At 41.5% G+C, this 27,215-nt stretch overlaps 1 protein-coding gene across 2 annotated transcripts; it reads left to right on the top strand.

Moving 5' to 3' along the window:
• Positions 1-26,258, top strand: OPRM1 (opioid receptor mu 1). Of its 2 annotated transcripts, none has more exons than XM_054822310.1 (4): positions 1-479; positions 15,260-15,612; positions 16,548-17,068; positions 23,298-26,258. In XM_054822310.1, the coding sequence occupies exons 1-4, from the start codon at positions 139-141 to the stop codon at positions 23,334-23,336; spliced, it is 1,254 nt and encodes a 417-aa protein (XP_054678285.1). In that variant the 5' UTR covers positions 1-138; the 3' UTR covers positions 23,337-26,258. The 2 variants fall into 2 exon arrangements, with proteins under 2 accessions (XP_054678285.1, XP_054678284.1); XM_054822309.1 differs by having other exon boundaries at positions 19,928-26,258.
• The last annotated feature ends 957 nt before the right edge of the window (positions 26,259-27,215 follow it).

Here is a 27,215-nt window from a genome sequence, read left to right as displayed (position 1 = left end):
GTCGGGGCGGGCGGGCGCCGCCGCCTCCCCGGCACAGCGCACAGCGACAGCAGCGCACCGCACCGGCACCGCGCCGTGCCGCGCCGGGCATCCCTGGGGCGCGGAGAGCCGCTGGCCGCGCTAACACCGCTGCGCGCCATGGCCGTCGCCTACCTGCTGGGCAACGGCTCCGCGCCGCTCCTCGCCGGCGCCCTGGAGGTCCCCTTCGCCGCCAACGCCTCCGCCGCCGCCTGCCGCGCCGCCGCGCCGCCCTGCGCGGCCGCTCCGCCGGGCGCCTGGGGCAACGCCTCGGCGGCGGCGGGCTGGAACCGCTCAGAGCCCTGCGGCGGAGCCAACGGCAGCGCGGGCAGCGGCGGGCCCTGCGCGCCCGCGGGCGGCGGCCCCTCCGTGGTCACGGCCATCGCCATCATGGCCCTCTACTCCGTGGTCTGCGTCGTGGGGCTCTTCGGCAACTTCTTGGTCATGTATGTCATCGTGAGGTGAGTGCTGCCCCGCCCTGCCCCGCAGCCCCCGGCCGCTGCCGTCGGGGCGGACTCCCCGCCACGGGGGCAGCGGGCCGTTGTCCCGACGGGGGATGCTCTCCGGCAGGTAGCGCGCAAAGGGCCGCACTGAGGGGTGCGGAGGGGCTCCTGCCCCGCGCGGGGAAGGGAAGGCGGCTTTTGAGAAAGCGCCGGAGCGGGTGACTGGGGAAGAGAAACTTGCGATGGGGCCGTGAGGACCGGCGGGGCTGGGCGGTCCGTCCGAAACCGCTGCGTGTCCGGGGATGCTCTACGGTCCCTCCGTGCTGCGGCAACTCTGCGAGCTGCTGGCTAATGAGGCCCGAATCCCGCACCTGTCCGCTGAGGAGGGAGGATTTAAAGGGACTTTAGCCACTGCCTGTGAGCGGGTACAGGGTCGCACACAGACACCCGGCACACATCCGCGCGTCTTCCCCCCGCCCCCACCTTTCCCAAATGCACAAACAAATGTAAATGGCATCGCAGCTAAACGCTTCTCTCTGCCCGGGTTTATAGATCCTCTGCCTCAAGTCTTGCTATATATGTTTATATTCATGTACATTTATATATGTATATATGCGTGCATGTGTATACACGTGTATAAATACGCCAGGATTGCAGCCGCTATCCGTAATCCCGGCTGTGCTGCAGCACTTCGCAACTTTCTCTCCCGCAAGCCCACGCGGGCTTTTCCAGGTCACTCACAAGTGTGTCTTTCACGCACGAGAAATCCCATGCCCGTAGATCGGCGGAAAGCGGGAGAGCGAGATGAAACGGGCTCCGGTGCCCGCCTGGAGCGGGGCGGGCGGTTTCCGTGGGGGAACACTGCCACCTCCCGGGAGCGGCGGGGCGAGACGGGACGGGACGGGGCGGGATGGCAGCGGGGCGGTGGGACGCGACAGGACGGGGCTGAGCAAGCTCCTCTTCGTGGTTGCTCGTCGTTTCCAAATGAAGCAGGTGCTGAGCCCTGCAGAGCCCAGCGGGCGCTGCTGCGGGAGGATGCCCCTGGGGCGTGCAGCCTCCCTGCCGGGACAGCCCCGGCACTTCCAGTTTCCCCAGGTCTAGAAAGCACCCCGTTTCCCTCTGAACACTACGTTTCCCAAGGGGTCGGGGTAGCAGCTGTCGGTCATGGGTGCCGTGGCCGCAGGGTGCTGGCAGGCAGGAGCAGAGGTTGGCACTCAGCATCACTTGCAGGCCAGCGGCAGCGGGGTGGCTTCACGGTGGGTGCAGTGCTGACAGTGCTAGCTATAAAAAGCCGGGGTGAGGGTAGCAGTCAGGGTAGGGCGCTGCGGCATGGCAGAGGATGATTCCTTCGGCATGTGTTTGGGATGTCACTGCAAAGCCTGCGCAGCTCATAGGCCTAATGGGAACACAAGTAATATGCATCAGTGATTCAAACTATAGTAGTTCAGAAACCTAGTGGCTTTAACTATACTGTAGAGACTGCATTTTAAATGCACAGAGCTGGGGAGATTCTCTTCTGCCCCATGGTTTTGGCCAGTCTGAGACTCAAGCTATCTATGTGAAGATACAGCTGCAGAAAGGCTTCTGGAGCCAGGGCATGACTGCAACTGGCTGAGCAGTGTTGCATGCATTCCTCTGGGAGAAAAAGCAGAAAAACAGAGCCAGGATAGCTGTCAGCAGAGAAATATGCCACAGGTTGTCCCTGGAATTATATATTTATACCAGGCATAACCCATACAAGTTCATATTTCTTACATTAATTAATTGAATTACACTTGCACCACAAAGCCAAATTGAATGAGGCACTTGCATTTAGATTTCTATCTAGAGAGAGCATCTTTCCCTGAGATTACAGCTTAAAAACAAAAGCCAGAAGCAACAGGAGACAGCATAAATATATTTTCATTTTACAGAGGAAAACACAAATAAATGAAATGGCTTCTCCAAAACTGTCCAGGAATTCTATGGCAAAGGCAGGACCAAACCCAGGTCTCCTGTGCAAGAACAGCTTTTGGTATGACAGAGTTCCTTCCCAATTAATATCATGCAGCTGTTTACCAATTTGAGTAGGATCTGTGGTTTAAGCAACATAAAAATGCAGTTCCTTTCTGTGCTTCTCTATAGGTTTAGTATATCTAGACAGCAATAGAGAACTTCTTGATTTATTTCCTGTTGCAAGCGATACTAAGATGACAGCATTCCCGATCACATAATATGCATATATGAAATGGTGAGCATATGCACTCATGTATCCTAGGATCCAGCTGCAGATAGGAGGCAAACCTTTCACTGGACTGAATTTGGCATCATGTAATGTTCCCCTTCTTTATCTACCTTTCACACCATGCCTGCTCAGGAAGAACAAAACATTGAAGTTTGTATTAATTTTGAAAAGAATTGAGACTACTAGAAATATGATTTTAAAGTGATATTGGTACCTAGTTTGCCTTGAAAATGCTAGGAGTTGAGAGGTAAGCGTTTAAATACCTGAAACTTTGTCCCTACTCACCTTCCAGAGTACAGCCCCAGTGACAGCAGCAGTGACTTCATATTCAGTGTGCTGCATGCTAATATCTCATGCTCGGCTTCCTTAGAAATATTTTTTTAATTATTTTATCATTCTTACAAACATTATTATTCTTACAACTTTCCTGCCTGAAGCAGATCCATGGGTTTGGAACCAGAGCCATGCAAGTGCTTGCCTGATGTGGAACTGTCACTATCAGTCCACAATGCCACCCTGTTATCCCAGCTGGGGCAAATAGGGGTGAGAAAGCAGACTTGTCCAACAAGGAGTTAGAAATGCATTGTCATTATTGGTACAAAAATCAGGCTCTTCATGCAAAATTGGTCCATGGATTTCCAATTTATATACATGTTAGTTTATAGTTAATGCATTCTCATCTACCCTCCTCATTCTCCCAATTGGTTCCTGTTCAGCTGAATACTTTCATCCTTGAATTAATATTTGTTATATCTGTAGTGTGTGAGGCTGAACCCCGTGTTACTAACACTGACCTGTTTCCTTTGTCGAGTACAAAACCATGCCTTCTGAGTGACAGCAGTATAGCCAGGTTATACTGCCAGTCATGAATTTCCTGTAATCTGAAAAATCTGTAGATAATTTTTATTCTCCATTTTCCTTCTCATGTGCTTTGTACAAGTGTAAATTACTAATATGAACACAGTGTTGTTACGGCTATGTCAACAGCAAATGCTACTTCTAGCTGCTGCAGAGTACAAGAAGACAGTGTACAATTAGTACCATGTGGTATTGAATTAATTTACACTGTAATCTATAGGCTTTTCCAGCTTTCTCATCAAGTCAGTGGGATATTAGTCACACATTAGAGTGGGAAGAAGAATACTCCCTGTGATTAAGACAATATGCTAGAAAGCTGTAATAGATCATAGATGAAAATCTTTATCATCGCTGGTCTGGAAGGGAGGAATAGCTCTCGGAGGCCCCAGTCTTCCACGATGCCAAGTGCCCTGAGAGGACTGTAATTCCACCAACAGCCGCTAAAGTCACTCAAGTCAAGAGTGAGTCCTTAATTGCTTTGCTATTAATTTTGTCACGTATGGTAAACAAAGGGGCCTCAGGTTCTCCATGAGCCTTCGCAGGAGGAAGGAAATACCTTGTTTCATTAAATGATTATTCTGCTTAAAAAAAAAAGTCCTTTCTGAAACACAGAGATTTCTTTCTACGTTTCTCAAAACAGCCTTTTAATTGGTCTTTGAAAAAAGGAGCTGTGCCTGAAACATCATCTAATCTGGAAAGACTATGCAGCACTGAAAGCTCTGGTTACTTCACCTCGGCTCACTCACACTTCAGGAAAACTGTTTTACTAAGTACCATGAAATTTGGGGTGAAATTTCAATTGTAGAAAGAACTGATATCACCAGAGGAATAAATACTCTCACATATGTGCACAGAAAGGGAAAAGTGAGGAGTCTGGAAAGAGGTCATAACATATGAAGCAGACAGAGTCTGTTTAGAGAAATAAATCTAATGATCACAAGCTTGAAAGTGGCTGAAGCAAAGCAGGTTTTTCTACAAAACAGGAGTTCTTCTTTGCAAGGTGACATGGAGTTATGGATGCAGTGTGAAAGCAAGCCTACAGCATCTCTTGTAGCAGCATAGATCAAGGAACTTAGCAACCAAGAAATGCATAAAATTCACTCTTTTCTTTCCTGTCCACAGCCACATGAACTTTTCTGCATTGAGATGGCATTGCATGTGCAAATGTATGTCCTGCCTGTTCCACTGTCTGCAAAGGTTCAACCCATTGCTAAGAGCTGTTAACTAAAGCCACAGCAGCCTTAACCAGTCACGTCAATTATGAATTGATACTGCTCACCGGCCCAAGTCAGAGAAGATCTGAGGACAGAACTGAGGGAGTCAGGTTGGGCAGGAACAGCACGGAAGCTGAAATAAATGAGCAGCGCAGTGAGGGGGTGACGCTCAGCATCCTGTGTTACAGAAAGGCAGGTGTCCCTGTTTGCACGCTCTTTGTGATAGAAGTTTACCAACCTCTGCTAGTGGGTAAATGTTTGACTAGCAAGCTGCTCCCCTCTCTCCCCCAAGATCAGAGGAAGCAGATGGATAAAGCAGCATGTATATCTTTGTATTCTCTTTTTTTTTTTTTTTTAAATTATGTTGGCATAGCTATGGTCAAAATTTGGCCCAAAATACATTAGCCTGTAGCCCGGGGATAACCTCTATCTCGCTGTGGGAGCAGAGGTGACTGCGGGATAAGTAAGAGCAGCATCCGGCTCTGCAGCCCCACATTCATCTCCAGACCCTGTGCCCCCGCCCCGTGCCCCCCTGTGCCTTGTGCCCAGTCCCAGCGAGCTCTTGACCCCCTCTGCTCTGCTAGCGGCTACCCCCACACACTTCTGGGCAGAAAACATCCCCTCTCACTCAATTTCTCTTGAAAAAGCTCTTCTGATCCGCCTGTATTTTTCTTGGAGTATCATTTTGGTAATGGCTCCCATGAAAAATAATGTTAAACACTTCCTGATTTTTATTTTTTTTTTAATTTCCTCATAAAAATAAGTCAAATTGCACCAACTTTTCATGGCTTCAGTAAAATTATAAAATATTGTAACCACATATTGTTTATATGATGTAATTATTAGCAAGCTAATGACTAATAAGCTAATTAGCTAACATAATCCTGAAGTATTACTTTATTTCATTTTAACTTACAGTATTTTTTCAAATCATCAGGCTTCTGCTGAACACTGTTGATAAGCTTTTATAATTTTTCTAGATCAAAAGGTGACATATTTACAAAAATCTCAAATATAATGTGATGTAAGCCCGAATGTCTCAGAATCATAGGCTAGCTTACTAACCTCTTTTCCAGCCATAGCCAGCAGCTGGTGTTTAGTCAAAGGGTGGAAGAAATAGGAGCATCACTGTGCGAGAATCATTCTAATGGTTTGTTAGACTGCAGAGGGACTTTCTGAGCTGCAGTTTGCATCAGCATTTTATTCAATAGCTTTTTGTGGACATTTCTACCATGCAGCAGTCCAAAAAAAATCAGAATCAAAAATAATGTTGGAAATAAAAGGTCACAAATATTACAACATCTAAATAAAGCTGGTTTGAAACAAACATTCTCTGAAGTAAAATTTCAGAATTCTGAAACAACTTTAAAGATTTTAAGTTGATTAGTTTTAAGCTTAGGTGTTCTAAGATGCATGTTATAGAGATCCTCAATAACAGACATTTAAAAAAGAATTTTTTCATTATAATTCCAAGTGAAAGTAAGTTTTCAATCCTTGATCATTATATTTTTTTAAAAAATGAAAGCAACTATTTTCTGAATTGCTGTGGTTAGGCTGGTCTCAAACAAAGTTCTTTTCATAACCATCTATGCCTTCTTTGGTTTATACCATAAAGTCTGAGTTTATGGTATTATAAGTAGGGCTGCTATCATTATCATTCAAAGAGCCTGCTCCCTTTTGGAAGCTGGCTTTTAATGGTGTTCACTAGCAAGGAGTTCCACAGCTTAGCCCAGCTGTGTTAAGAAACATTCGCATTCATGTTTAATGTTAAACACTTTTAAATTTTATTTATACTTCCCTTTGAATTTGCATGATGAAAAAAGGTAAGGATGACAGACTATAGCTAGTCAGGTAACTGTGAAAGACATGAAAGAGCATATTTTTTCCACCTTCTCACTGAGAAGTGTTCAATTATCAGCTGTAAGATCTTGTATCACAGATCAGGAATAAAAGTTCAAAACAAAACTGTTTGAATGTTTGTGAAGAATGGAGCAATCCCAGCTGAGAGAAGTCACTTTCTTAAGGAGGAACAGGGAGCAGCAGTTGGGGTATCTTTTCCTGCTTTCCCCTTGCACAGGGCTAACCTCCAGCCCTGGGATGTGCTGTCTCTACAGAGAAGTCATCCAAGAAGCCAGTTTCCCAAATACTTCTCTTAAGGTGACAGTCTCGGTACCTCCCTCAGAGCCCCAGTTTCAGACACATTCTCATCCTTGCCACATGGAGACTGAATCCATGTCTCCTGCTACTTTTGATCCCGTCATCTCAAAACACGTAATCGTGCTCCCTCTTTCTGTCATGCCTACCTCTGTCATCGCCTGCTTTCCCCATTCCCCCCACCACAGGCAAGTCTTCCCCTGCATCTGTTCTCTCTCCAGACCCTTTTTCTCACCTCTTTCACTCCGTTCCAGATCACACTCGACAGCTTCACTGTAAGATCCGGATTTCTTGTATGAGAGAGTCCATACCTCGTATACTTAGCATTACTTTGATCTGTATAGTCTATGGTGTTGCCTCGAGCCCCATGCTACCTCTCTGATACCCTCTTGCCAGGGGGGATTACTACTGCTGTTCCCCATCGCACCTTTGAGGATCTTATATCTACTAGTCGTGAAATTGTCTTCAAAGGCTTCCCTGCCAGCTTCCCTGCCAAGCTGGGGACGCTTCACGTAGAATCCTCACCTGAGGTGATCAGTCCACAAATCGGGAAGAGGGAACCAGCACTTGGAAACCAGAGGAGATAGCTGTTAACTTGTCACCCCTAGAAAAAAGTCACCGCAGTTATAGCTGTAGTCAGCAGTTTTACTTGCAATCACGCTGCCCTGAAGGCAGAGGGGAGAAGGTTATGTTGAAGACACTGACAGTTTTCCTTTCCACGTCTTCCTGGCAAAGCAAAATTTCAGCAAAAAGCACCCGCCGCTGGATAATGACAGTAAATTGGAGTTAGCCTTTTTAGCACCATTGATTTATTTCTGAGACGTGTTATACAATGACTGCGAAATCAGCAGCCTTTACTGGAGACCCATATATGCCTCAGCACCGGGCAAACAGAGACTCAGCTAAAGGTGGTTTAACAAACAGGTCAGATTAAGTCCTGGAATAATTTGCAGATAATTTTCCGCCCATTTAACTAGGCTGGAGGGGAAGGAGGTGTACCCGCAGATGATTGTTTCGGCATTGGAGCATGCATGTTACTGTCATTTGGGTTTTTATCATTAAGTAGCTTTTTATGGTGTCTGGGAAAAGAAAGAGAAATGAGGGTAATAGGAGTTATAAGACATTACAACATCTTAAATGTTTGTGTGGCAAGTCGATACAAATATATCTATAAAGACCTGTTCCTGGCTGGTTCCCCTTCCCTTTTTGGAAAAAGAAAGAATGCATCGCATCAGCTTTATTTTGTATGGATTTCTGCCATGATATTATGCATATATGTGTAATTAGAAAAGGCATGAAAATAATAAAAGAGAAATAATAAAACAGTTACCTGTTACGACTACTGTGTAGTTTGTGTGTTCTGTCCAAAGTAATCTACTTGCTCGTTAATCCTCTCAATCACACATCAAGGGAAAGGACCAGCCTTCCTCCCCAAAATAGCTATTTTTCCCAAAGAAAGAAGCTTGTTTTCTTTTCTCTGGGAAGGAATGAACTCACTAATTCAAACTAAACAGCAGAAAGAGCACCTCTATATGATGCCTTTCAGTAGCAAAAAAGCAAGAAGAGCCATGAAGAAAACGACAAGTGAATTTTAGCCCAAAGCCCAACACAGTACTGTAATTAATTGAAAACAGGGTGAGTCAGATACCCTCCCAGCTCTCTTGGTGCCACATCGTTCCCAAAAAGACCTGCACAGGAGTCTGAAGAAAGTTGACGCTGCCTAAAAGGCTTCTGTTTACCTCTCCCTCTCCCAAAGCTGAGGTCTGAGAGAAGTCACTAGTTGGTTCTGAGTACAGGAGAAATGGCCCTGAGCCGATGCTCCTCCACCAGAAGTGGTGTGCCTGCTTCTCCTGCCTGGGTCCTGTAGGCAAATGCTGATGGATCTCCACATGCCTTGAGACAGCCCCTGATACAAGGAAAGGACAAGCTGGGAGGTCAAAGATGCTAGCAAGATAACCTGAGGGAAGTAAACTTTGGTGAACTTCTGGATTAATTTCATTTGTGCTATGGAGGAGAATAAAGTGGAAAAGGACCTTGGCAGTGGGAAAACAAAGTATTAGGGAGAAAATAGGTAGCAGCTGAAGCAACTACAGTCCGGCAGTTATCTGCTCTCTGTTCAGATCCACAGTCAGCACATACATTCAAACTGCTTCAGAAAATGGACATCTCCTTGCTGGTGTGTGAGGAATTAAGGGGGAGGTTGCTCCAGCGTAATGTATGTGGAGGCCTTGCTGCATTCCCCACCAAGTACGTCAAATAACTAGGCCTTACTATTTTAGATCTAGTACACCCCCTTCATATGTCATGCCTTGACACTTGAAGTGATGCTTGGTATTTGTATGGTTTTTTTATCTCTCTGATTAAATCACCATCACCAGTCACAGAGGCTAGCACCATGTTGGGAGTCAAGATGCAAGGCTTTAACAGGAGGAAACAACCGCTGCCTCTGTCTTTCTTAAAGGCAGTAAATCTGTTCCCTTCACCAGCTCAGCTTTTGCCTCCAAACTCAGGGTGGGTTTTTTGTTTTTTGTTTTTTTTTTCCCCGAGGGCTTATTAGTTTTAAATTACATCCTTGTACGTGATCTCTTCAGAAGAACATAAATGAAAAGGATGAGTAGATTGTTAACCACAGCATGGCACCTCCAATCTGGGTGGCCTGACCACATCATAATCTGTAAAGGTTGCACACAAATGTACGGTGTTTGTTCCCAGAGCTTGAATTTAATGGCTTACGGCATAAGCATTCTGAAGTATCCCTGAATAGAAAACTCAAAGACTAAATCTTCAAGCTGATTGAGTCATATGCTCCCAAACAGGTAGGTTAGGCTCATCCAGAATATATATGGCTTCAGAATTTTAATAGGTAACAGTCTGCCACAGCACGCGTCACAACTGTGACTGAAATGCAGTATGGGTCTTTCAGTCTATAGACAACTACTACCATGCGAAGAAAGAAAAAGGACAGTGAGATAGGATGGCCACCAGTTAGGTCTGTCGTTTAGACCCTTTAGCTCAAAAGTACTTTCCAAGATATGGCCTAGCTGACAGACATCATTTCAGTGTCAAACATACTAATTGTATTGGCAGACAGAAGAAATTTGGGGGTGGGGGGGGAGGTTTCCAGACCGTCCTGAATATAAGATGAATTTTGTCAAAGCTGTAAGGGCTCAATGAAAAATGAAAGTACCTGATATCTCAGGAAAGCATCCTACTGTTTTTGAGTTGCATATACAAGATGCACCAGAACAGCCATGGAAATAAATGTTCATTTAAATTGGTTCAACTAGGCATACTTCACATGTTTTAATCGTCCCACCCAAGGAGACCTCAACTAATCTAATGTATGCACATAATGATTCTTCATTTGTTTAACAAGTCATTTATGCAAGAAGAACATGAATTTGAAACACTAACCTAATCTCCTCCAGCATCAACAAGAGTTATGTCAGGTTTTCTGTATGCCTGACTTAATTGCTGGTTGTTGTTTCTTTCAGCAGTCAAACCATTTTCATGAATGACTGCTTTCTGCAATGAATCTCCTGTAATTAAGCCAGTTTTTCATATATTTTGCTTTGAACTTAAACACAGATCAGTTGAAGCAGGCTTTATCTCCAAATTAGCATTCTGTGGACAAAAGCTTGCAGGCCTTTGTGTTGCTGAAAGTAGTTGTTACCAATCTATCATTGGCCAGCCCATTTCATAAGTGAAAAAGGCTGTTTCTGCTTTTCTCCTCACTGTTCCTATTCAGATAGGAGCAGTTTTCAAATTAATTTGCAATGGTATGTGTTACTATATTCATTGAGCTAGATGTGGACCCCCTCTCTGACTTCTTCGCAGCAGCCTCGTGGTACAAGGGTGCTATAAGACTGATCTAGTACAGAAGGGCTGAAGGGTCTGGAGGAGGTTATATTTCAACAATCCAGCTTGTCCAAGAAGTTGTAGGGACAAGGCTGAGGTTGCAGTATACCAACTGTGACTATTAAGCTTAGAAAAAGCATGATGCAAACTAAACATGTCATGATTTTTTTAAGAAAAGACATGGTCATCTTGGCATTTGTTCTTTACTTTTGAGCCATGGAGGCTTAAAAGAGAAGACTCCTCAAAAAATTTTGGGAGTGATAAGGTGGAGACTAAACCTTGTAGTGGGCAGGCCAGAAACAGAGCTGTGGCATGTGTCTTGCAGAAAGAGTGTGTTTGCAGAGCGTGGTCACATCTCTCTTGCCAGATGACCGTGGGGTGGAAGGGAAGGTGCTCGTGGCTCCTGCTCAAGATGCTGTTAGGCTTTGTGCAACAGAGCTGGGCATCTCTCTAGATTAGTTTGGTGAACCTTTTATTTGATTTGCAAATACAGGTGGCCCATGGGCTGCAAGTTGAAGAGGTGATTTCAAGACTTGCTCTTTATGCTTGAATGCTAGGAACTTAGTGACTATCTGAGCAGGATTCTTATTCTTTTCTCTATTGCTTTTCCTTATTCCAAGCAAATCCCAGTTGAGTGGACCTCTACAGCTCAGATTGTCAAACTTCAAGTGTATTTTAAAGCTTTGCTGGACTGAAGGTAAAGGCAAGGTTGAGTTTTCCCTACAGAACTAGACAGATATAAAGTATATTCTTACTGTTGTAAATCTCATCTATCATCTACTACCAACAAAAAACCACTTCATAAACCTAAATATTTTATGATACAAAACCTGCGTGGAGATAGAAAGGGCATACTAGTGGGTATTGGTATTATGATGAACATGATTAATTTGAATATGTATCAAGAGCAGTATCGAGCTAAATATTCACCAAAAAATTGAATCATCCTGTTGCTTTATTAGTCTTTCATTGCAGAGTTGTAAAAATAAAAGTAATGCTGCCCAAAGCCAACTTCTGTCTTCACTTGCAACCTTGCTTATTGTCATGCAAAATTTAATGTACTTAGTGGTTTAGGTGCTGAAATTTCAATGTAATCTAAATACCAAATTCCAATTTTGTAGTCTAAATTCAGATTTTCATGGGTTTGCATTTAAGACTCTTTCTTTACACACCTGTTCATTTTTAGATTCTCTGGTGGCCTTGAATGAAAGTGTGAAAATAGTATCTGTTACAAGACTGCATTTATAAAAATACTTATGGTATTATAAGTCATACAGATATCCTGTGACTTTAATTACATATAAAATCCAGTCCTTCTGAAATATAGTAATCTCATCACATACACATCTATGTCTGGATGATGGAAATGTTTGTGCTGCTTGTTCAAATAGGTAGACTAATACCTTAGCAAAAGACATAACAGCTAAGACCAAGGCTTTGAAGAGCTCCATTTTGAGGGACTGTTATTTTTCATGCTGTTAACATTACTTTTAAGCAATTGCTTCAGTATTTATTTGTTCGTACCAAAAAAAATAATCCTGCAGACAGTGATAATCTACTTATTTGGAAAAATACATGTTTAACAAAATGTACCTTTCAGAAATAAGCACTTTATAAAGTCTTGAAATATTCAGTACAGAGAAACACCCAAGTCCCATAGAATTCACTGAAAAGAATATTGTGAATTTCAATAGGCTTTTGTTGATTAGGCAATTGTGGAGGTAAATACTTTCTATCACCACAAAAGCTCTGGTTTCTTCCTTTGTAAAAAGAGAGTGATTAGAAATATAAAGATTACAGAGCACATCAAGCAAAATCCTTCATTAATAGCCTATAGAGCACATTAAATGAACTAAGTCCAAGAACTTTTAAGCTTAAACTGACAATGAAAGCAAGATACCAAAACTGAAAAATGTGTAGCATTTAAGTGGGATAAGGCCCACACCAGTCCCAGTGAAGAAATTTTATTCCATTTATTCAGAGCTTTTTCCTGCCCATCCTCTGGCATGCTAACTTGAGAGCCGCTTACATATTGGTTGGTGTATTTATATTTTTTTCCTGTATCAAGCATTCTCTTTAAATCATAAGAATGGCTTTAATTACTGATAGATAAATAAATAAATAAATAAAAAATCATCTGATTATGTGGTCTCCAGACAGAACTGTGCCAGAATGGTGTGTGATGGCAGCAGCACTAAGCAGCATGCCTAAGCATCATTTCTTGTCCAGCCATAAAGACAGGGCAATCACCTCAGGGCTGAGCAGGGATCAGCAGCCTGGGCGAGGGCGCAGGATCCTCGTCGCCTTTCCTTGTCTGTGCAGAATTGAGAGCCACGGCCCCTCCGCTGCTGTTGCTGCCTGAGCAGGTCAGACTGGAGCAAGCCGGGTATGTCTGCCCATAACACAATCAAACCTCCGGGTTGTCTCTCTGGACACAACCTTAGCTCATCCTGCATCTGTTGTCAGACCTATGGGGAAGACATTCATTTTTGATGAACAGCAGAGGACATGGCAAAAAGAGGGCTTAGTACAACATTTTAATTCTGGATAATAGTAAAGTCAATATAAAAATGTTGCTGTTTTCATTCTCTTCTGCAAGATTCTCCAGCAAATTGCCCAGAAAACATTTTCTCCTCCCTCCAAACTGTTTTTAGAGCTGCAGCTTGTAGTGTACCTCTCCCACGCTGCAATCCTGTACATTTTTTCTAAATAACTCCCAGCACAGAAAGGCATGGATGCTTGCAGCATCTACCTCTTCCTAAATTAGTGTTACAATCTTGTTGGATAAATGTAAGAGAAGTTTTTAGGGTACTTTCAGAATATAGCTTTTATTTAAAACTTGGAAGTATCATACTCAGATCACACTTTCTCCAGGCAGCAGTCAAGAAAGAGCTTGGATCTACTGGAAAATCTTTTTTAAAAATCCATCCTCAATTGAAATTAGGGTTGTTAGTGGCTCCTCATGCACAGTGCTATAAAATGAGAGAACAAAGCCAGTATAAACTTCTTCAGATGTTCATCATAAAAGCTATCTAACTGCTTTCATCAAGAAGTCTGTGTTTCTCCAGACCGTACCAAAAAAAGTTCCATATGTGTGTTCCCTACACAGCCCTGTCATCGTGGGGCTTTTGGGGTGTGGTTTTGGGGGTTTTTTTGTTTTTGTTTTTTTGCAGCTGACTCATATTCTGAAGAGATCAAAGAGAGAAAAGAAACATGAAATACTGTATTTCACACTTTGCCTTCCCCAGCAGGTTGCCTGAAAGATCTTTTCAAATGGGCTATTCCCCTTGCAAATCACTCTATAAATTGTAAAATTTTTCATCAAATATTGTACTTGTTACTTTGCAGAAACAGAAGGAAGTTTTATCAAAAGAGCAAGCACAACGCCCAACAACCTGGGCTGGACAGGCAGCGCGGCAGCATGGCTGGGAACATTACTTAGAGTGAAACATTGATTGTACCACTGCAAAAGTAATGCATCCTCATAAAAAGTGGGTCTCAAGTGTTGCTCAGTTGATACAATGGACTTGAAACAGTGAAGGGCTCTTCAAAAATTTGATGAAATTAAGGAGGAATTTGGACTCAACCTTGAGCAGTGTAAATACAAATGAAAACAGAAAAACTCCCCCTGCTCAGCTGTGATCGTGTTGTGACATATTCAAAATTCAGGAAGTGGATTTTGAGTTGTTGGCAGCACAGACTTAGGAAGAAGGGGGTACAATGGAGGTTGTAGACCCTTCTGCCGAAATAGGCACTGTGGAGCAGAGCAAGCATTCTTACCTCAAGCAACAGGGCTGCAGCATCCCACCCCGGGGTGGTGGTTCTATTGATACATTCAATGCATATTTTTAAGAGCATCTGTCTTCTCAATTGATTGAAAGAACATCTGCCCAACTTACATTGGACATTGAGATTAGTAAAGCAATGTAGTAACCATCTTTACAAATTATTTTCAATTCCTTAATTATAACCAAATGAGAAAGTCTAAAAGCCTGAATTTTTAGACACAGTGGATTTGATAATTATAATAATCTTTTAGGTACTTATTCCCTAAGGAATTACGTCATCACTACTCTACAACCTACAAATGAGTTGTCTATTTCTACAGACCACAGTTCTGATACTCAACATGACATCAGCAGATACAGAAAATCTATCCATTTAGTACAGTGTCTGATATGTACAAATAGATTTTTTTTCAGCTTCTTAATTCTTTAGCATCTGTAACATTGTTTCTTCTATGTGTATCCTTTCTCTCTGCACAAATTACTCTTTTCTTTTCTTTGTGACACCCTTCAGCTAATGCCTCACTGAACTGTAAACATTATTGTAGATAAACCATGGCAAGATCATTTGGTTAAAAGCAGAAAAGATTATCTTTGTCTAGCACATTATTTCACAGAATTTTATTACAGATGGTGCACTGGACTCAATTTTGTTTAACATTATCAGTTGTGGTAATTTACGTGCTTTGCTGATTTTTTTTCTAGGTACACGAAAATGAAGACTGCCACCAATATCTATATTTTCAATCTTGCATTGGCAGATGCCCTAGCAACAAGTACTCTGCCATTCCAGAGTGTGAATTATTTGATGGGAACCTGGCCATTTGGTACCATCCTTTGTAAGATTGTTATATCCATAGACTACTACAATATGTTCACGAGTATCTTTACGCTCTGCACCATGAGTGTGGATCGCTACGTAGCTGTTTGCCACCCAGTTAAGGCCCTTGATTTCCGTACCCCCAGAAATGCCAAAATTGTCAATGTTTGCAACTGGATTCTTTCTTCTGCCATTGGCCTGCCAGTTATGTTCATGGCAACTACTAAATACAGGCATGGTAAGTTTGGCTTTCTTTCCTATATTGAGTATTTCAATGCTTAAACTCCTTTCTGCATTATTTCACTTTATTGTAGAGGCATTGAATTAACTTCTGGCCTCCATCCTGTATAAAGCAGGTGCCAGTGCAAGTGGATCCTTTCAACGGTTTTGTGTCTGGCTGTAGTTGACTGGACATGGCACTGCACATGTTCTGTCTTTTACAACAGGCAGCTCCAGCTTCTTCTGTGGGTCCATGCGAGTCTCGCCGCCCCACACAGTCACTGTAGTGTTTGGAAAAGCATCTGTGCCTGCCTGCCTTCTGCTGCTGGGCAGTTATGCACTGCCCTACAGCACAGAAGCCTGTGCTTTACCCGGGGTATTCCCGCTGAAGCTGGCAGTCATAGATATGTTGCACCTAGTCTGGCAGGACGTGATACAGAGCAGAAAGCATGTTCTGGATCACTGGTGCTCAAAGACCTTCCATGAAGTGACAGCATCTCAACAAAAACCCAAACCCTCCATTGTGCACAGTTACCAAGTGTCATTTCATTCTCTTCCCCATTGCCCTGAAATGCCCAAACTCTCAGCAGATACGGTGGTTAAACCATCTTTCTTATCACCAGGATTTATACTGAAAGTGAAAATGAGTCAAAGTTTAAACATTTATGACAATTCAAATCTTATTCTTCTTCTTCATGGAATTCCCAGCAATAAAATGCAAAAGAGAACACATTACTTTGGTTTTGTTTTTCTAACTCACACTTCATACATGTTTTGCAGCACTGTGTCCCATCAATGTTTGTGCTGATGACAGGTCACAGATTGCTTCATTCTACGTGTTTACTTAGTAAATCTTTGTGTATTTGCCTATGATATTTAATAAAAAAGGTTTAAAGAGAAGCAAATTAAAGCCTGACCTGCTTGTTCTTCTCTGCTGTTTTCTTTTTTCTCCAGGCTCTATTGACTGCACACTTACGTTCTCCCACCCTGCCTGGTACTGGGAGAACCTCCTGAAAATTTGTGTGTTCATCTTTGCCTTCATCATGCCAGTCCTGATCATTACCGTGTGCTACGGGCTGATGATTTTACGCCTGAAGAGCGTTCGCATGTTATCTGGCTCCAAAGAGAAGGACAGGAACCTGCGGAGAATCACGAGGATGGTTCTTGTAGTGGTGGCGGTGTTTATTGTCTGCTGGACTCCCATCCACATTTATGTCATCATTAAAGCCCTGGTCAACATCCCAGAAACTACTTTCCAGACTGTGTCCTGGCACTTCTGTATTGCCTTAGGGTATACAAATAGCTGCCTTAATCCAGTCCTTTATGCATTCCTAGATGAGAATTTCAAAAGGTGTTTCAGAGAGTTCTGCATCCCCACTTCCTCAACCATTGAGCAGCAAAACTCCACCCGAGTCCGACAAAACACTCGTGACCATGCTTCCACTGCCAACACTGTGGACAGGACTAACCATCAGGTATGACTAGCAGTGGAGATGTCATCTCTGGATCCAGGCCTCCCGCTTGGAGATGACATGTATTCTGAAGTTACAGTTTATACTGATTTGTAGCTACTTGAAGGTCTAAACACCTTTGGGGGCAGATTTGAAACTGGTGTATGCATACACAGAGGCCCCAGTCCTGCATGGTGCTAGTTGTTCTCTTCTCTAGTTGATGCTCAGAAGCTGAGGGCTTTCAAAGGTACCTTGCATGACCGGGTCCAGTGTGCATGCATATGCAAAGCACACAAAAAAGTGTTTCATTTGCAGGATGTTTACAACAGGTGACTGCTTTACAGCTGGTTGGAGATTAATCACAAATTTCTCTATTCATACTCCTTGTCTGCTGATGGGGAGTGGGACAGAATATAGATCTCTCCCATTGCAACACTGAACAAAAATGAGAAGAAACTGTGCTTGTACACTTTTGATTGATGTACAAAGAAGGCCTACCTGGCCTTGTTTGTCCTGGAAGACATGCAAGAAGTAGACAAAGGTTTGTCTACATGCAATTCTCGTATCAGATAATTGTGTTGGCTAAGGTGGGGTTTGAGATATATATATATAAAAAAATATATACACACATGCTAAGGAGTATTGTGCCATTTTGCCATTTAAGATATACTGAGAATATACCTTTTCCATGTAGAAAGAGCCTTTGAGAAGTACGGATTTTATGGCACAAAAGATACCAAGAGAAATAGATTTTTTTATTTTTTTTTATTTAGGCTATTTGCAAAGCTCTTTTTTGTTACATGTTCAACATCCACGTTCCTGTGATTAGTCCTGAGAATTTCCAATCCCCATCCCTCAGTGAACATCAAGCAAAACATGAAAGCAAATCTTAACATTCATGAAAGTAACTCAAGCGCATCACAAGCACTAGAAATAGTTTGAGTCGTCTCTGTAATTCATTAAAAAGAAGAACAAAAGGCACAAGCCTAGTTCAATCCTTGCCATACCACCTTTCAGCAATATACTTAGGTTGCTCCTGCACCACTTTCTCACTGCTGCCTCTTCAGCCACAAGCTAGCTGCCTCCTCGAGGTGCAGCAGTCAATGGCTTCTTGTGAAAGCAGTTGCATATCTGCCACTGAGCTGCTGCCAGAAAGCCCAGACCAGAAAGAACATCACCACCAGACAAAATAGTAATCGCACCAGAAAAGAGGAGGGAGCAGGCTAAAGGGAGGAGGGCTAAAGGGAAAAGCTTTATTGAGCATCTGCCGTTGATGTTGTCATTCACCAGCATCTGATTCATACATGCCAAACTGTGGCCTGTGAAATCAGTTAGCACCGGCTCAGTCTTACGCACACTTTGGTGGTGGAGCAGAGCTGCCAAACTTGGCATAGGCGCCTACATATATGTATGTATGTATATACGTGTCATATTTACTAGGTGTAGCAAAAATGTATTAGACAGATTCAGCTGTTAATAATGCATTTGTAATCCTCAGCGGAGTCAATTTTGTGCATGTGTCTGACAACAGGATTGTATCTATATCTAGTACAATTCCAGCTTTTTACAGTGTGTATGCACACATTTTCTACATTTAGTGTCTATATATTATTTTTAGGAGAGTTGTAGCCTTCTAAATTTCTACCCTTAGCAAATATGAATAAGGTACTGCCCAGAGGCTGAGAGAAATAAACTCTATTTTCCTGGGCACTGAGCAAACACAGAACAGAAGATGATCCTTCCCACAAAGATCTTTCAATCTACACCAACAAGGGGAAGAGCCAGCTGAGGAAGGGACAGACCAAGCAAGTGAAGTGATCTGTACAGTGGCAATAAGGAGCAAGTTACTCTTATAGCTGGGTTCTTGGTTGGTTGGTTGTGTTCCTTCCATTTAGGGTACAGTGATGGAAATAGTTAAGAGATAAAGCACATGTAAAGATAAGTGAAGAGGAAGACGCTGAAGGGAAAGGGAGGCGAGAGGAAGACTGCGGAGGAGAAAGGGGAACATCAGGAGTGAGGCAGGAAGGAAGGAAACTGAAGCAAAAAGCCAATATGCACAGAACAAAAAAGGTGTATGCAGAGCTGTAAGAAATTGTTTGACTGCCCAGCTTTGGCCTACTTCTGTAGCTCTTCCTAGCACCTAGCCAGCAGTTTTCCCCAGGGCCAGGGACAAGACAACACTTGGAAGCCTCATAGATGTGTGGATAGGTCTCTATGTGGTCTGGTATTTGAAAGAATTTGAACTGGCCATAATTGGGCCCAATTTCACTTTCCTCACCTCCATCCCTGCCGGCCTTGCTTTGGCAGCTACTGCTGCTTCCAGTGGTTTACTTCTGCCAGATGTGCTCGCTGGATGCTGACCTGAGCCTTCTCACTGCTGTGCTCCCTGGAGTACAGCACACCAGCTGTCGGGTGCAGTCTTTATCACTCTCCACAAAGTCTATAGAATACATTCACACCAAGCCATGTTCAAACCTCAGTATCAAACTTAACTTTTTTTATCTCCAGCAAACACTTCTGTAAGAGACAATATTTTTGTTGTATACTATTATCAGAATGACAGACAAGGTTGAAGGACTAATCTACACTAATAGGATTCTCTGGGATTTACAAGTATAACATCTAATTATTACTTTTTTATTATTATTATTGTTATTATTAAGAAAGCCCAAGGGTGAATACAGCTTTTGCTCTCAGAAAAGAAAAAAGAAATAAAAAAATAAAGGAAAAAACCCAAACAAATCTCTGTTTGCTCAAACAGTGAGCTTTTGTAAATTCTATTAACAGGGCATCCTTTTCACAGGTAAGTGCTTTCTGTACAAGAAAGTCTAGCTAGTATATCTGTATTGATCTAAGTATACTGACAAGCTCTTTCTTGTACAGATGAGGCCTTGGAGAGCATTTGGTATGAACTGCAAGACTGTATAGTACTCGGCACAGTTCACGTCATTTTTGAAGAAACAGATGTTCTACAAGTTGCTTTTTTGCCAAGTGAGAATACTTTACTCCTGCTAAAGTTAATGAGAACTGCAAGCATGCAATCGCTCAGCAGCTTAGGGCCTCACACTCTTAAAGAACTTAAAAAAAAGCATTCACTAGTGGAAGGAACAACAGTGTTTTCTATCACTGCAAAAGCAGTAACAGGAAACATCATAAATACTCATATTATTCTGAGTTAAGATACTGGCCGTTTACCTACTCTATGGATCTTTGGCATTACCAAAAAGATCTAGACCAAGAGTTTGATTATTGCTTTATCAGCATTTAGAAAAAGTGGAAGAGCAGAACAAGGTCAAAACTCCTCCAGCAACGGGGCTGCTTTCTGTTGCACAGAGGAGCATCCAATCCGTAACACTGATGGTGTGCGCGTTTGTAGAAATGGTGCATGCTCAGCGGAGCAACATAGCTCTGAGGGAGAGAAGACAGTGACTAATCAGACATGCAAAAACTGGAAGAGTTGTAAGACTGAGACGTTTCACGTCTGTGGGGGGATGTATCCAGTATTACACTCAACTAACTCCTGCAGTAAAATGCATAGGAGTTAGTTGAGCGGATTTGTTCCAAATTGAGCTTAAAGACTTAGCCCACTTCAATTTTGAGGGAGGCATATGCAATCTTACAAGTGCATTTGCATGGAGAGTTAAAACGAGAGAGAGTAGGAGTGATGGAATCCTGGAAAAACTGCTTGCAAAGCAAAACTGCTTACTTTGAGCTTTTCTCTGTATGGCCCAATATTGGTAGGGAATAGTAATAACGGACCAAATAATCGCTTTTGCAGATGGCTGGGAGTTTTTTATGTCATTGACATTAACCTGATTCATAACAAAGTCGTTGGCAAGTATGTTGAAATAGCTCTTATTTCAGATGCACAGAGACTATCTGCATTAATTTATCTCTGAGATTTAAAAAAGTTTATTTTTTAAAATTTAAAATTCATTAATAATGCTTTTTTTCTGAAAACTATGTTTTCCAAATACCTTTATTTTTGTTAATATCTGTCAGTTCATAACAAAAAAATCTTAAATACCTAGGAAAATGGATTATTAATAACTACTGAAATCTGAGAAATTTAATTTGTTTCAGCGAGTTAGTTTCTTTGTGGCCTATTTAAGTCTTTATAGCAGCCGCACCTGAATGTATCCAAGCAACTAAGCAAATTATGTATAGGCACATTTTCAGGACTATTTAGTCATCCTGTGTAACTATTTTTTGTGGTTTTAGCTTCTGATGCTTTCTCCTTAACAACTAAAATGTCTAAATGCCATAATGGAAGCTGCAAATCCTCCTCATATGCTGAAAATGAGGCCTCAGATATGTTCAGTAACCAGAAGCTCTGGTATTTGTGCTCAGCCCTGAAAGCTTTGCGCTTATTGCTTGAATAGGCAGCCGCATGTAGAAATAAAAAGGATATTGGATTAAAGAAAAATATTTTAAGTTGAAACAAGGAAAAACTGAAAGCTAGTTTGACTTTGACTAAATAAATGAAGAAAATACTTTCTTACATTTTAATTTTCCTAGTGCTATGTGACAGATTGCAAACAAATATAGGGAATGCTGGTGAGTCCTACGCAGAAACATGACAAAAGCTGGGCAGATTCTGTAACTCCAGACCTTGGCGCATTTACATCTACCTGTATTAACAGAGAATGGCCGTTCCGTGGATTTTTAGAAACTAGGCATATCTCCTTTGCACATAATACTGTATTTCAATAGTAATTATAAAGTATGGATTTCTTATAAAGCCCATTTCTGGCAAGATAATAACATCTATGAAAATCATGTCTAAATGCAATAGATCTTTAAAACTGGGCTTTCTTTTGTAGCTGATTTGCACTGACATGGGCCCTTCATAAATCTTCTAGGTAGCAGAGAAAACAGAATACATTTGTCAGACTATTTCATGAAAGGAACCAAGAATAAATTACGCTATCAGGACCAGAACTAATTAGATGGCTTCTAAGGTTGCCTGTGTTTGTGGCATTCCTTAAACTGTGAATTAGAATAAATGGGGAACAAAACATTTCAATTTTTTCCTTAATAAATCAGAAAAAGTTCATCAGTAAAAAAAAAAAACCACAAACAAAACAACCCCCCCCCAAACCCCTTCTATTTTATCTAATCCATAAAGATAAGTGAATACGGACTTCAAAATTCATTTCTGGATCTAGACTTCTCCAAAAGAAAGGGACATTAACATTTAGGATCAGGTCAGTTTCTGGCCAAAAGGACCTGAGGAGAAATATTCCCAATACAGAATAAAGAAAATCCCTAAATACAGCATGTTAAATTTAACAAGCATTTGATTTATGATCTGGCCTTGGAGAAATTTATCTCCCAATCAGAAGTGCTAACAGCCTCCTCTCTGCTGAACGTGCTCGGAAAACGATCCAGTTACAAAATGCACTTTCCATCTCCCTGCCCCAAAATCCTTACCCATGTCCCATGACTTTTACAGGAGCACGTTCCCCCTCTCATCTCAATCAGGCTTTGTCTGTGACTCTACTTTCCATACCATAAACCCTTTATTTGCAGGGTCTCCCAGTGAGTTTTCAGCCAGATCTGGTGCTGCAGGACAGCATTTGCTGGGCAGTAAAAAGGGTCGCAGACTTTCGGGACGTGCTGTGCAGTGCGCAGATTTTCTTGATGAAAACATCTGTAGTGCCCTTGTGCCTGTGCGCACACAGGACTTCACATGGGTACTGTGGGCACACAGGGCTAGAGGCTGTTGGGTTTGCTTGCTGGTTTAAGTCCATCTCATACAGAATTTAAACTAGCCTTTAATTGCAAACCCAAAAGTTAGCCAATGTACTGATGTGAGCACAGAGTGCATCGTCTAAAATACTAACAACTCCCCTGCAATTGCTACAGAAAGAATACAGGGAGGGAGTGAAATCCTTCCACGCTCATGAAATTCATAGAGAGTTCCCCTCTAGAAAGAACAACTGGCTTGGTATGAAGTATATTCTAATTCAAATTTCAGATCCGCTAACGTTTCTTTGTCTTTGAAGGTCAGACATGAAACTTTTCTGCGATCGTTTCCTCTGCCTTTGTTGCTTCATGGCAAAGGTATAGTCTTGCCTTACTCTCTGGGCTACCTGTTTAGCTTTATGCGGCAGGACAGTAGCTGCAAATGAGAAATAAATTCCTCTTAAAAAAAAGAAAAAAACCCCACACATGCAAACACACGCACAAACTTGTGGGTGGGAAGAAATCCAGTAATTGTTCATTGCATTTGCAATTTCTTTCCTTTCAGTTGGAACTTCAAGAAGCTGAAACTACTCCACTGCCGTGACAGGGTCTCCTGCCGCATAGCTCTCAAAGCAATTGCACACCAGTGCCACAGTGCGTCTGGGCAATATGCTATGGGAACGTGTAGGATACACTTTCCCTCCACAAAAAATACCACAGAGGAAAGTGCCTGCTTTTCCGGTCTGTCAAAAATTGCTTCTGCAGCACTTCCACATTGCGCATAACAGAAGCATGAAACTTAACAGCAAGCAGAGCCAAGAGATACGGGGGCTTGCCAGGCTCCAGTGTTCAAAACAGTCATGTTTACCAGGAATACATACATTAGTCTAAAACTAAGCTACTGTACCTGTAGCGATCTGACGTGCTCTTGACAAGTTACAGTGGTGTTAAACAAGTTGGAAACAAAAATTCCAAGGCTAGACAACTATAGTTTGAAAAATGAAGGTGAGCTTTTAATGATGGGAAATAATAGGAAATGAAGTCATAAAACTGTTGGGTAATCGATTTACTCTTAAAATTTATTTGTAGAGGTGTTTTCTGTGTAGGTTGTTTGTGTGCTGAAGTCTCACAAAATCATTTAGAACAACATATTTGCAGTTCAAGAGGTCTTCTCTTACAAGGATTGCATGATCCACAGTTTCAAAGGGAAAATATTTCTTTCAGCGTTCACTTAACAAAAACCAAAACTTTAAGCTTCACCTTCTGCTTCTGTTTCTCACATTAAAAAGACTTTAAAATCAAAACAATGAGCTATCACTTCTTCTAAGAGAGACGAGTAAATAAAAGTATTCCATGTTGTAACTGATTGTCAAATGATTCCCAAAACAGCATAGACTCTATTAACATAAATTCCTATGTGAATAGAAATCTACCTATAAGCCTGTCAGAGCTATCACAGGCTGATGATGACTTCTCTTTCAAGTACTTTCTCAAATTTCAGCTGCCCTGTCAGCAGCATTCTGAATTTGCAAGTCATCGACAGTCCTTATGTGAAGTGCTTGGAGAGGTTAATGCATTAGACTTTTTTTTTTTAAAAAAAAAGTTTTCCTAGACATCTATTTTTTCTTAACCAAACCCATGATGCGTTTGCTTTTCTAACTAACGTAATACAGTGTGCATCTCCATTTTGTATTAGCTGCTAAAACAAATTAAGATTTATGAAAGAAACATTGTACTGAAGTAAATGCCACCTTAGTTGTTTTCTAGTATGAAAAATAGAAATGTCCATGTAGATAATTTGTGGTGCCATGATATTTTCTAGCCATTGTTTGTTACTTGCTTTGTAAATAAATCATCAGTAGATAACCAAGGAAAAATCTACTTTGACGAATTTAAGTGTATTCTACAATACAACTCTATGGAACAGGGTGGGGTTTTATTTTTATTTCTGCAGCCAAAATGTATTTCTTATTTTCACTGTTAAAATCTATGTAACAATATGCTTTTAATGTGAAATTGTTTGTTTCTGCCATGGACTGCATAATAAAGGTTGAAGGCCAAATCTTTACAAGTTGTAAATTAAAGTAATATTTGAGTTTCATCACTGTGTTGCAGCTAAATATGTAGCCCTATAGATCGGCAAAATAAGAAACTAGATATAGCAGAAGTGCCTTTTTTTTTTCCCCCTTTTCTGTTGAAAATTCCACTGTGCTGTCATAGGGACTTGATACTTAATTTTGTATCAGTTTAGAAGGATCTCCTCATAGTGATCATTAAAGTTTAAACCAGAGTCGACACCATTCTAAGAGGTTTTGCATCTACTTTTTAAACAGCATAAAATAGGCACTCAGAAGAATTTGACATATTGTTTTGCACTACACAGCAGTATTATTTAGATAACAAGAAAAACATAGAATACTCCAGAAAGGCAAACAGATTAACATCATACAATATCACTATTATCTGACGAGTTCCGAGTAGTCTGCTACGCTCACATACGGCAACCTCCCAAAACTGAAATACATTGAATGACTGTTTGAAAAGTCTTAACCGATAGATCAGAAATATGTTTAATTAAACTTAAAATCATAGTTTCATGACTAGTCAAAAGTTCATCAGCTTTTACAGAATTTACATAATGAATTGAAACCATTATTTCTTCTGTGCTTAGAATGGAGTGAAGCTTATAGGCAAAACACTATCACTTGCCAACAGACGGCCTAATATTTTTAAAGCTATTTTTGGTTTCTACAGTCCAATAATTAATTGAGCAACCTGACTGTAAATATTTTTAGCAGTAGTAATGTTGTTGTAGCCTTGATGGTCTAAGGATATGAGGAAGCAAATTTTATTAGCAGAGCATTAGCAAAAATAAGTAAAATGTCTTGTTTTTTCCAGAAGACTTGAATGTTCATTGGTAGTGCTTTTCAGCAAATAGCGTATTATTACACAATTCCTGTATCTGCATTGTAAACTTTAATAAAAATGTTTATGTTTCTTGTATATTTGCAATATACTGTATTCAAATACACATTGGTAACATGTTATGCCATACATTAATAGCTTAGCTTGAAAAAATGGGTTTGCAGATTAATTACCTGACTGCTTTAAAGAATATGTTGTATTTTTTATTTAAAAAAGGGGAAATCCCAATAATTCATTATTTTAATAATAATAATAATTAAAAAGCATATGGGCAGAATTCGGTTTTGATCCAAACGGCACGCGCCCCTCCTGTGCTGAGGACTCGCTGTGGGGGCTCAGCTCCAGGAGCCAGCCAGCGCGGGAGCCTGTCTCTGGCACAAAAAGACAGGGTGAGCAGCGGGAAACTTTCCAGCTTCTGGCAGACAGAGGCTTCCCAGGCTCTTTCCTATTAAATTAAACAGCCTGGGCACATGCCCAGGCACTGGAACCAGGTTGCCTGTACCGCTAAATCCGGAGGCAGGGTAGAGCCTGGTGCTGCCGCCTGGCTCCCCGCTGACCTGCATGCTCCTGACAATTTTGGAGGCTAAAAGAATTTACTAGCTCAAACGCAAGCTGTTTTGTCCCAGTGGGTCTCGGTGTCCTGACAATGTTACCAGACACTTTTTTCTCTATTGTTGTAGAAGTACTCAGAATTTTTAAAAGACTTCGGTGAATTTTTCTTTATGGTGTAACTGGACAAATTCCTCAATCTCTACATTGATAGAGGTTATTACCTAAAACATCCTCTCGCAAGAAGTCCCATGGCTGAGTTATGCTGAAATATTCTTGTTGTGTTGATTTTAAAAGGTCTGCCAGATATTTTATTTGGACATATCTATTTCTTATATCTGGGGGACAAAATTGAATAATGGCTTCAGTACAACATTTGAGCAAGATGATGTGAATATGACTATTCAGTAAGGAATAATCATGACTATTTTTATTCTCTCCCTAATGCCGGTCATGATTTTACAGATTTTATTGTACAATACCTCAGTTTTTTCTTCCCTAGCATGCTCATTGCCATTTTGAACACTCTCGAGCACCGCATGGATGTTTTCAGGGGATTACGTACAATGACTGTAAAGATCTTTTGCCTGATCAGTAACAACTCATTTACTACCCACTATTGTACATATGTGGTTAGGATTTATTTTCTCTGCACACACACATTATTTTGTATAAATCAACTTTGCATGCCATCCATCACTTGATCCCCCAGTCACCCAACACCATGAGCTCTTTGTCACATCTGGCCTAGCTTTGACTATTTTAAATAACTGTGTGTTTTAATAAACATTGTTACTTAGCTGCATGCCCCTCTTACATGAAACATGTGACAAAATGGGACAGCAACTTTCTGGGACATCACTAGAAACCTGCCTTCCACTTACTATTTATTTCTACTGTTTGTTTCTTGCCTTCCATTCAGTTATTAATTCATGAAGGATTTTTTTTTTCCTTTATATTATTATACTTTGCTTTCTTTAAAAGCCTTTGGAGAGGTACAGTGTCCAAC

Source organism: Grus americana, chromosome 3 (assembly GCF_028858705.1).
Source record: "Grus americana isolate bGruAme1 chromosome 3, bGruAme1.mat, whole genome shotgun sequence".
NCBI classification, from domain to species: domain Eukaryota; kingdom Metazoa; phylum Chordata; class Aves; order Gruiformes; family Gruidae; genus Grus; species Grus americana.
This window is presented reverse-complemented; position numbering and strand designations above follow the sequence as displayed.